Source organism: Solanum dulcamara, chromosome 4 (assembly GCF_947179165.1).
Source record: "Solanum dulcamara chromosome 4, daSolDulc1.2, whole genome shotgun sequence".
Taxonomy (NCBI): Eukaryota; Viridiplantae; Streptophyta; class Magnoliopsida; order Solanales; family Solanaceae; genus Solanum; species Solanum dulcamara.
In genome coordinates this window covers 72,601,416-72,613,219 of record NC_077240.1, presented here as the reverse complement: position 1 = coordinate 72,613,219, position 11,804 = coordinate 72,601,416, and the positions used below count along the sequence as shown (strand labels likewise).

At 30.7% G+C, this 11,804-nt stretch overlaps 1 protein-coding gene across 1 annotated transcript; it reads right to left on the bottom strand.

Moving 5' to 3' along the window:
- Positions 1–3,782: 3,782 nt before the first annotated feature.
- Positions 3,783–9,896, bottom strand: LOC129887561 (probable serine/threonine-protein kinase PBL3). The gene is made up of 6 exons (XM_055962710.1): positions 9,641–9,896; positions 7,907–8,253; positions 7,691–7,826; positions 5,166–5,302; positions 4,928–5,051; positions 3,783–4,441 (listed from the first exon to the last, which is right to left on the bottom strand). Exons 1-6 carry the CDS (start codon positions 9,702–9,704, stop codon positions 3,990–3,992), a joined length of 1,260 nt encoding a protein of 419 aa, XP_055818685.1. The 5' UTR covers positions 9,705–9,896; the 3' UTR covers positions 3,783–3,989.
- Positions 9,897–11,804: the final 1,908 nt, after the last annotated feature.

Below are 11,804 nucleotides of genomic sequence, written 5' to 3'. Positions count from 1 at the left end.
GATGTCACAATACGAATAAAGCTTAGCCGTGCATGAAATAAAACACACATCTACATCCAAAATACAAAGCATAAATGTTTGTCCAACAATCATATCGATAAAAACAAAATTGAAACTTAGAAGAATTTGAGTACAAAAAAAAATGGACCTAATGCTGATAATCTGAATTCCATCTCTCCCAAAGGAACTGTCGGGGAATTTATAGCTCTGGAAAGGAAAGTTTATCACCAAAAAAAGGGGAGAGCAGGAAAAAGTGGAAACATGGAGGGAAAGGTGGGAAAATGCCGCTAAAGGTGGAAATATGGAGGGAATAACGCAGGAGATAGGAGTTAATAGGTTAAAAGGGAGGGAAATAGAAAAACAATATAGAAGTTTTCTTACTTTTCCCTCTCTTTAATTTTGAAATAGAAAAACAATACAGAAGTTTTCTTACTTTCTCTCTCTTTAATTTTTACTATTACTATTATTTAAATAGAAAAACATTTAGAAAATATAAATAATGTTTGGTAAGACATATTTAAAGCACAATTCATTTATCTACTAAAGAAGTAATAAAGAGAGTAAAGGACAAAACAAATCCAAAATAATGACAACTTGAAATATTGAAAAAGTTATGAAACCACCGCTATACCCAAAATAAATTGTTGAGATCGTTCTGTTCTTTTATAGTACAAAAACCTGCACAAAAAATTACCACAACAAGAATGATTTTGGAGAGGTTGAAAAAAAATGCCACAAACTAAATGTATAATGGGGGTCTTTTACAACCTCTACACTTAAACCTCCACAAAAAGAATTATTTTGCAAGGGTTGACGCAAACGCCACAAATTGAATATGTACTAGGGATTTCTTATGACCCCTATAAATAAACCGCCACAATTTAACTGTTTTTTTATAGTGTGATGTCCAATAAAAGTGTTGTTGTTCAGCCGGTCATAGCATTATCCTTGCTATATTGAGATGTCACTGATCCAAGATACACCGATAACATAAGGCTCCAAGATGTTGTCGGCGATGATCAGAGACTCCATCACATTTTCGGTTCAGATTAAGTTGATGCTTCCACGTGTCGCATCACAACTAGTCCACCATATCCAATCCAAATTTCACCTTGTACATATAGTTTTTCACTTTTTAGATATCTAACAAAATCAGATATATATATGATTTTGTTAGATATCTAAAGAAGCTTCAAAATGCAAAATTGAATTACCATGTTATTTCTACATAAAATTAAAATATAATAAAATATCTAATTAATTAAATATTAAATAGGCCAAAGTTGATAAGTTGAATGAATGATCATGATAATGGAGTTGAATCACTTCAACTATCTGTCTTTATCATGCACTTCAAAACCTAATATAAAGTTCAATTTATAGATTAATATATGCATGTTTGCCTTCCTAATAAAGCTTCATGACTAAATATATATTTAATAATTTAACCGCCTACTATATCTCCTTCAATTAAAGATATTAACACCCAACTTGTGATTGTTTTCTTCTTCTTCTTCTTTTGTTTTTCTTTTACCATCATAATCTAATTTCGTTACTTATAATATTCAATTATTGCTATAATAATAAAGTAGGTCCATAAAGAGTTGCAAAAATAATCAATTATTTATAATGTTATGAAAAGCTATAAGAGAAACTTTTCATTTTTGTATCAGAAATTGTTGTAAATATATTATTTAAATGTGGATGTCCATAATTTTTAGGTATGATATTCATCATTATGTGTATTAATATCACACATTCACTATCTTCTCATTGATTTTCTCTACCTCCATAATTTTTTTCATGTTCTCAAGAAATTAATGTCATGTTTTAACATTTTTTTATTTTACTCAATTATATCCTATAAATGGTGGCATTGAATACAACATTATATACACTTTGAAGAGCAATGTTATTTAATTGTGTCTTGCTCTTGTCGTGTTATACTATTTTTGGGTTAGAAATCTTCATCTCAAATCAAATTATTAGCTTGTAGACATCCTCTGTTTAAATTGATGTGCTTTAGTTAATATTTGAATAGTTAAATAAAACTTTCTTTGATCATGTTTTCTCAAAAACTTTTTAAATATTTTGAACTGTTAATTATTGCGTTTATAATAGTAATTTTATATAGTTTTTAAATTAATATGTAAATTCAATTGTCTCAAGAATAATAAATATTTTATGTTTTAATTCACACCAAATATTAGTTAGTTTGATTTTCGTATTACAAATCAAGTCACAAAATTGAAACGAAGTGAGTAATAGATATAGATATAGAGAGAGCAATTTAGTTTCAATCCAAATTTCTACTATCAAAAGCAAAAATTCATAGTGTCAATCAAGGTATGATTAATTTAAATTAAATTACATGATTGTTCTTTCAGATTCTTTTCCTTTAATTTTGGGTCACATAAAAGTGATTTTCAGAAAGTTGGCAGAACTTTTATAACATATCACGATCAACAAAATCGCATTTAATACTTTGAATTTTATAGCATTTAATACTTTGAATGTACATGACCCTTTTGACTCTTATTGATATAGTGAAGCTTCTTGGATCTCTGTAATCCTGTGACTAGGGCTGTACAGGGTAAACCGATAAATCGCATCAAACCGATAAATCGAACCAAACCGGAAAAAAAACCCGACTAGTGGTTTGGTTTGACTTGGTTTGGTGTTTTATACTGGTCGTTATGATTGCTTCTCATTGTAAATGTCAAATGTGAAATCTAACATAGTTTCAAACTCCCTTCTGGTTCCGATCTTGAATTTTCCTACAAGAAAAAATAAAAATAAAACAATTCATTGACACATCATTACATAAACTACATTGTCATTGTCGGACTTTTTCTAATACAATTTACACAGTATCAAAGAGTGTGGATTTTTTCACTTTCCACATTTTCCATCCTCGGCATTTGATTTTGGCAATCAAATTTTTTGATAAAGTTTCAAGAGTAGCGGATGGAAAAAAAATAGGTTTATGAAAGTCTACAAGTCCTAGTAAGATGTGAAGCGATCTTCGAATAATTTGAAGAATTTTTTTAACTAATGTGTTACATTCCACTTGAAGTCAAGTCTATATTCAAATGTAAGGATGGGTGAGGCTATATCGTAGATTCCAATACATTTTGAAAATATATTCATAATTGTGGGGTAAAATCTAGATGCTTAGTATTGGTACAAAACTAAAGTATGGTTGGTGAATTATCTATTGATTAATATCCAAAAATTGTCAAAAAAAAAAAAAAAGTTTATCTTGTCATTTTAACCTCTTAACCTCCACATTTTATAGAAATTGGTTATAGATGTATATATCAACTCTTATATATTTTACCTCATTTTCCATTTGAGTTGTCTTTTCCATGTGGCCGGAAATACTAGTACTAGTATGAAATGATAATACGATGAAGTGATGACTTTTAATTACATTGGTCAGTATATACTAGACTCAGGAACTTCTCTAGACAAGTGAAAGATTAGTAGGATAGTAGAAGAGGATAAGATAACACTGATCCAGAACACATCTCAAACGATTTCATCTCCAACGAGTGGACGTGGATATGAGATCATCTAAATTCAGTAATTTTGTTCGGATCCTCTATGTATGGTAAAATAATTTTCACTAAATAAACATTAAAAAGTTAACTTTTGAAACTAGTAAATTAAACAAGTTTGGGTAAAATCTCAAACTCAAACTAATAAATTTCAAATCCTGAATCCACTCCTATACTATCTTGCTTTGATGAAGGTGTGCTTTGGGGTATGGACACAATAAATCAAGAAAAAAAAACATTATGTGAAAACAAGACTAATTGTGACCAAAGAGCCAACTCTATCAATCAGTGGGTTACAGAGTGATGATTCCAACATTTTACATGAAAACAATCTGTTGATTCTGCATGTCAATGCATCTAGACAACAAAATTTGCTACATATAGGAAAACTTTACAATGACAACCAAATAGAAGTTTATTTTCTAGGAGTCACCTTCCGCGTGGAGACTTGTGATAGGCCTGTAATGGAGAGGCATGGGGTGTCACGCTGAGTGATGAACGGTGTCTAAATGGAGAAACTGGAACTGAGCTAGAAGTGGCTCGATGCTCAATCCGAGAGACTTTGTTAACACCTTTCGGTGCTTGAAGCTGTTCAAGAGCAGCTAAAACTTCAGACATACGTGGCCTTAGCTTGGGCTCGTTGCTTAGACACTGCCAAGCAAGGTTAGCAGCTGTATATGCTCCTTTCTGAGGATATTGGCCCTCTAGTTTAGTGTCCATGATTCGGAACAACCTTCTCTTATCCCCTAGATATGGCTTTGCCCAATCCACAAGATTCTGCTCAACGCCAACCTTTGTTTTATCGAGAGCACGACGCCCTGATAATAGTTCAAGCAATACAACCCCGAAGCTGTATACGTCACTTCTTGATGTCAATCGACCTGGTGGACAGCAAGTACAAAATAACAACCAACAATGTCAAGAACAGAATTTCACCAATCAGATTTCTAAAACAACATAATCACCGTACATAATCTTGCAAATTGACTGCATAAAGTTATGCCCTCTTGTGACAAGATATCAATCCTATTCTCCTCCGTCAAAATAGAGTAGTTTCTATAACAAGGTTAGAGACTCGTAAAATTGGGTACTGACGACATTCTTAGTACTTCCACACGAAAATATGTCCAACAAGATTAAATTTTCTCGATGTTCAAGTTGAAAATGGCAAAACAAAGTTAAGATAACATCTTTCCAGTAATTTGAGAGAAACACCCGAGGCCCAACTGGCCATGTAGCAAGATTTTCTGTTGCAGAACCACTGTTCTTTTCAACGTTTTAAACCGTAAATCCTATAAAAATGGACCTCTCTAGGACAATCTAATTGTCATGCTAAAAATAGCTATGCCAAAAAGCAAAATATTAACCTGTGGCAACATATTCTGGAGCAGCATAGCCCTGTGTACCGATGACTTGAGTGGATACATGAGTCCGATCACCAGTTGGCCCTGCCTTGGCTAAACCAAAATCAGACAACTTTGCATTAAATTCCTGCAGTCACAGACCAGGGAAAGATGAGCTTTCACTAGTTTTAAATAAACCTGACGCTATAGTGTTTAAAGAAAGGCAACTGAATTTCTGAGCGCGTCAAAGTTTAATACCTACCCCATCTAATAGAATATTAGAAGCCTTAAAATCGCGATATATAACTTGTTCTTTAGCATCATGTAGGAAAGCAAGACCTCTAGCAGCACCAATCGCCACCTTAATTCTTGTCAACCAAGTTAGAGGCTGAGGACCTCCTGTTAAACAAGATTCCAAGAATTACCACCAATTTATGAATTCACATATACAGTCAAACCTTGTTATAACAACATTTCACTATAAAGCCTAATATTCTCTAGAATCGATTTTTCATATTATATTTCAATTCATGTTAGATTTTTCACTATAATTGCATAAGTACCCCACTGAACTATGATCGAAATTCCAACGACACACCTTAACTTAACTAGGATCCTATTACACCCCCACCCCACCCCCGAACTCATTTTTTTTGCATTTTCGTGCACCTTTTCTGCTAACGTGGCACCTTCAACCAAGTAAGTTGGTTGTGTTTATAAACACTCACCACTACGTTAGTAATTAATTTTTTAATTTTTAATTAAAAAAAATTAAGTTTTTGAATCTTTTTAAATCCTTTTACTTTCTTTATCTTGTATTTAAATTAAGTTAATACACGACATTTTTATTTTTAAAAAAATTATTGTATTTAAATTCTTTTACTTTCATTCATTGTCTTTTCTCTTTTATTTTTCTATTAATTTTATTTACTCTTTTTATTTTCTTTGTCTTCCCTTTTTGATATGATTTCAAATTTAATTCCATATGCTTGTTTAAAATTAGTTAATTTCGAATGGATATCAAAATAATTGAAAAAAATCAAATAAAATATAAGAAAATTAAAATGTTAAAATTAAAGAACACTTTTTTTTAAAGAATCCACATAATTTTTTAAAAATAATTAAAAGTGAAAAGAGAAGAAATTAATGAAAGGAAAAAAAATACAAAATTTAAAGTAAGGAAGAAATTAAAATAAATATTTTACATAGAAAGAAATGATAATAATTAAATATATATGTAAGTTTTAATACCAATAATTATGTGTACTAACTAATTATAAAGTTACCAATTAAAAAAAAACATGTGTCCAATTTTTTCACCCATCACGTGCATTCAAGAGAGTGCACACTCTCTGTGCCACATTAGCTTTTAGGGTGTATTTATTCCATTTTAAAATAGTTCAGGGGGTAATAGGACTCTAGTAAAGTTAAGTTGTGTCGCTGGGATTTCGGTCATAGTTGAGGGTGGTACTTATGCATTATCCCTATATTTTACTTCTCAATAACAACATTCTATCTATAAGAGAAGTGACATTCACTATAGCAATACACTCTTTGTAAAATTATCCGTCTATAACAGTCATACTCAAATATTGTGTATTAATAGTTTGTAAGAAATATATTATGTATAAAAATAGAATATTTATAGTAATCATCATTAATGTCATCAACATAGTAAACAAGTACGAATATCTCAAAGAAAAAATTGTACTTAAATGGTGCCCAACAATTTTGTGGCCATAACTTCATGAGGAAAGGCTGCGTACAACAGACCCTTGTGGTCGGGCCCTTCCCCGGACCCTGCGCATAGCGGGAGCTTAGGTGCACCGGGCTGCCCTTTAACTTCATGAGGAAAGGCTACTGGTGTAAAGCCTTTTTTACATTCATACTCTTTTTTTTTCTTGGTTAAACTGGTTAACAAATACATTTCTTCTTCTTTGTATACAAAACCATTAAACTAATTTTTTGCATACTTTTGTTTATAACAGCTAAATAATATCAAAGCATCTAGTATATATATATATATATATATATATATATATATATATATATATATATATATATATAACAACACCTCAAGTAACCATGAATTTTTTAGACAAACGCCGCCACTATAACGAGGTTTGACTGTAATACAAGTCTTCACTTGGATGTCCAATAATTGTCCATTTCACAAAAGAGCTGTAACTCACACCCCATGGATTAAATGAACAATCATCACAGAGTTAACCAACTTTCGTCAACACTGTTTGACTACTTATATCACAGAGAAGACGAGCAAAAAGATTCACGGGAATAATGATGAAGCCAATTCAACATAATCAAAGTAAGATTTGAGCAAGTGCCCTGTAATATCACAACTTTAAAGTGTCGGAATATAGAATCATATAATGGCATTTAAACCACAGAATGGCTCATACATCCTACTTACATTTCTTCAGTTTCCTTTTAGTTTTTTAGTCTCTAACTTTTTCCTTTCATGCGATTACTAGCAATTAGCAAACAGCTTCTACGGCCCTAAAACATGATGCAGTAGAAAATCTCAGCTATCCAGAAAGAACAAAACTTAATCTCGTGAGTGAAAAAGAAACATCTCTTCCTATACTAATTCAGAAAACTTCAGAACAATGAATTTATGAATTATGACCTATCAAACATTTCTGAGCTTTCGAAGAAAAAAATAAGAAAGCCAATAGTAAAGAATCGATTCGGTGAATAGGGACATGCAGCAATATGGTAGTAAAGAGATGTAAACAGTTTGAAAGCTTAGGTAGTCAGCTGACGTACTTCGAAATAAATGATTCTCCAAGCTTCCTTTAGGCATGAACTCATACACCAATAGTCGATCATCTCCCTCTATACAATACCCAATAAGTTTAACCAGGTTTGGATGACGAAGTTGCCCAAGGTAATTAACTTCAGTCTGCAAGGCATATGTCATTAATTACAAGGCCAACAAGATTAATAAGTTAAATAAGTTGTAAATCTGCATACGGAACATACCACCCACTCCTTGTGACCCTGCAAACCCTCTGGCTTCAATTTCTTGACCGCAATGACCATTCCAGAACCAGGCTTTGCAGCAGTAAGAGTATGTTCATCAATCCATCCTTTGAAAACATAACCAAATCCTCCTTCGCCAAGAAGACTGTCAGGTCTAAAGTTCCTTGTTGCACTTTTCAATTCATTAAAGGAGAAGGACTTGACATTGGGAGAAAACAAAATCTCGCCTTCAGACCTTGGAGTAGAAAGGGTATCAACACTGCTTTTCCGACTATAAGATGGAATACTTAAACTTGATAGAATAGAAGAATGGCTGGTTCTGCTGGGAACCCTAGAGGCTTCAGAAGCTGCAAGAAAAAAATAGTAGTAAATGGCATTGCTCAATCACATTTTGTAACAATCTAATTATAACTTAACCCAAAAAAGCCGCAAATTTGTAACCCGAAGAAAGTATACTCAAATAACTATTTAGATTGGACAAAAAATGTGCTCGACAGAAGTTCTGCACTACAACAACCAAACAATGGTATTATATAAAATTCAGACAAATATTCACAATGAACCATCAGATGTGACAGGCATCTCATACTTAATCATTTCTCAAATCAATTAAGTTAAAGATTTGTGCTTTATACACCAAAACATTGACTTCTCACTTATTAAACCAAGATCATAATAAAGAGTTGTACTTATTAAATAAGTAATGAATAATTTCAAGCTCTTGGTTCAGGTGTTTTATAATTGTTTAGATACTTTTAAGTTAGTACAACATGTACAGATTATAATGAACTCAAATTTTGCTAAGAATAGGAGAATCAAAGCGGTCCAAATGAAAATTCACCGAGGGATTATGATAGTTGTTGCTGCTGTTAATAAACTAATTAGAAAACATTCAATATTATCACAAACAACAACAACATCAACAGCAGTCAAAAACAAGTCAAGGTCGGATATATGAATCTCTACTTCTAATTGGACACCATTCAAGATTATCACAAATAACAACAGTCCCAAACAAGTCAGGGTCAGATACATGTATCTCCACTTCTAATTAAAAACCATTCAAGATTATCACAAACAACATCAAAACCAGTCCCAAACAAGTCAGGATAGGATATATGAATGTCCACTTTTAATTACAAAACCATTCAAGATTATCACAAACAACAACATCAAAAACAGTCCCAAACAAGTCAGGGTTGGATTTATGAATCTCCACTTCTAATTAAAAACCATTCAAGATATCCCCAACAACAACAACATCAATAATAATCCCAAACAAGTCAGGGCCGGATATATGAATCTCCACTTCTAATTACAAACCATTCAAGATTATCACAAACAACAACAACATCAAAAACAACCCCAAACAAGTCAGGGTCGGATATATGAATCTTCAGCTCTTCATTTAAGCTCATTTCATATCAACATCCAACTAAATAAAATAAAAGTGAAAAATAAGTTTTTGTATACATAGAGGCAAAACAAAATTACACCCATTTCGGGGAATCTTAGTACCTCAGTCGCTTAGCTACCTAAACTTTCATCTGGTTGGTAAAGGTTCATTCCCCAGCTGGTAATCCCCTCCCCCAACACCCATCTCAAAGCAGAAAAAGATAAGCAAGAAAAAATGATCTTTAATTATATGCATACCCAAAAAAGGGAGTTTAGCAAGTTCTTGAAAACAAAAAAAGCATAGCAAGAACAAAGAAAAGAACAAAAAAGGGAAAATACCAGAAATGTTATGAGAGCTGAGACTGGTATCAACTCTAGCTGATGAACCAATACAATTACCCATCAGACAACAATCTGTAAAACAAAAGAAAATTAATAACCAAGTATGATCTTTTCCTTAAATTTTTCGAATTTCAAGAAACATAAACATAGGTATATATGTTTCAATTGAGAAAATGATAAAGGGTGATGCTTGGGAAAAAGCTAGAGAAATATTTCTTTCTTTTTTTGGTATGATAATGTGAAAACAGAGAGAAATTCTGAACTACTTTCTCTTTTTATTTATTTTATATTATTCTGTTTGGTAAAGATAATGTTCTAGACAATTTTTGTACCTATCTGGACTATCATCGTGTATCGTTTGGGTTCTATTACTCCATCCTTGCGTTTACTTTTATAATAATAAATAAATATTATAATATTTATATTAATTAATCTTCATATGCTAAATTAAACAAAGTAAATATAAAATTTATTTTTATACAATAAATAATCAAAAGTGAACGGTGAAAATTGTACTAATATCGAACAATTATGTTATGCATTCGAACAAAATTTATAATAAAAACTAATAAAGGAAAAAAGTGTTAAATTATACACATATATGATATGAATATTTTGAAAATAAAATATAAATTTGGCTACTTTTTTGAAAAAGTCAGAAGACTTTAGAGTTTTTCAAAAAATAATTATTTTAAAAAGTTAAGGTGGTCGGCATAATTCATAAAATCAAAAGTGTTAAAAATTTTTTTACTAAAAATGGTTTATTTTAGAAAATGATAGTTTTTTTAACAAAAAAAATTTATATTTTGAATAGTAGCAAGAATTGTTTTTATAAGCTAAAAACAATACTGCTTTTAAAGTATTGATCAAGCACAAAATACTTTTTTAATAATAACAATCAGATTTTTAAAAAATTAATTAGTGAAATGCAAATTGTTACTCTTTTAAAAATTAAATAAATTTGGACGATTAAATCAAATAAGTTATGCCAATATACACTATGTTAAAGTTTAGTTAAATCATCTTTAACTCAACAAATTAACATTAAATCAATAACTACAAGTCAACTTGTTTTTTTTTTTGTGTGTGTGTTGATAAAAAAAAAAATCACTAGCTGCGCACAAATTAAATTCCATGTCACTATAAAAGTCAAACTTAAAAATCATATTGAAATTAATTTACCTTTTTGTCCAGAAAACGACAAAGTCGTGTTCGTTTTGATAACGTGTGGGTCACTATAATTACCGAATTGGTCCCTACCCTGTGAACTTGTCATACCAAAAATATCTAATAAATACTTCTGCCTTCAAAATGACCTATGCTTTTTTTCCTTTTCTATATTTGTGAATGCTCTCCCAAAATTCTTGTTTAATACATTGTCAAACGTGATTTAATAACAAAAGTCTATTCACCTAATATAGTACCTTCCAAAACGTGTCCAATTATTGCAGAATGAGTTGTACATAAGTTTGGCCTAATTATTGACGAGCGCAAAACACAATATTTAAGTGTTTCGCTAATTAAAAATAATATAGCAAAGTATCGTTGCCATCTGAATTGATTTTAATATAAATTTAATACAATTTCTTTTCGTATTTTCCACGTAGTCAATTCTTGACAGATATATCGAAGGCCTAGTTATAGGGAACCTTCTTACATATACTTTCTAACTTCAATTCTTAATAACAATTTTCCAACTCTTTCGATTATTTCATGAAAATATCAATCAAGAATTAAATCATAAGATGAAAAGATAATAATTAAGGCATTTTTTTTTACTAAAATATAGTAAAAAATAACTAACTTTTTAATACCACCTATTAGTTGTTAGGGCATCTCCAATTCTAACACCAAATTTTACACCAAATTTGATGTAAATTAACTACAACCCACTGCACTAAATTTTACACCAAAAAAATATATTTCTCTCTCTCTTCATTATTATGTTATTATTTATTATTTCATTTATATTTTCTTATTTCATAAAATAAAACTCTTTCTAAAAAACATTCAATATATATAATTTTCATATTGATTCAAATTATAGTCACCTAATATAAAATTATTTTATATAATAATTTTTTAAACAATATAAATTTCTAGGAAATATTACATATTATACATAATAATGGATTACACAAATAAAAGTGAAATCATTAGC

Excerpts from the sequence above, each read along its gene's own strand:
- LOC129887561 (XM_055962710.1), bottom strand. The coding sequence starts at position 9,704 with ATGGGTAATTGTATTGGTTCATCAGCTAGAGTTGATACCAGTCTCAGC. Across the intron at positions 5,303-7,690 it reads GGAGAATCATTTATTTCGAA|GAGGTCCTCAGCCTCTAACT; the intron begins GTACGTCAGCTG and ends CTTGTTTAACAG. Across the intron at positions 4,442-4,927 it reads TCCAGAATATGTTGCCACAG|GTCGATTGACATCAAGAAGT; the intron begins GTTAATATTTTG and ends GCTGTCCACCAG.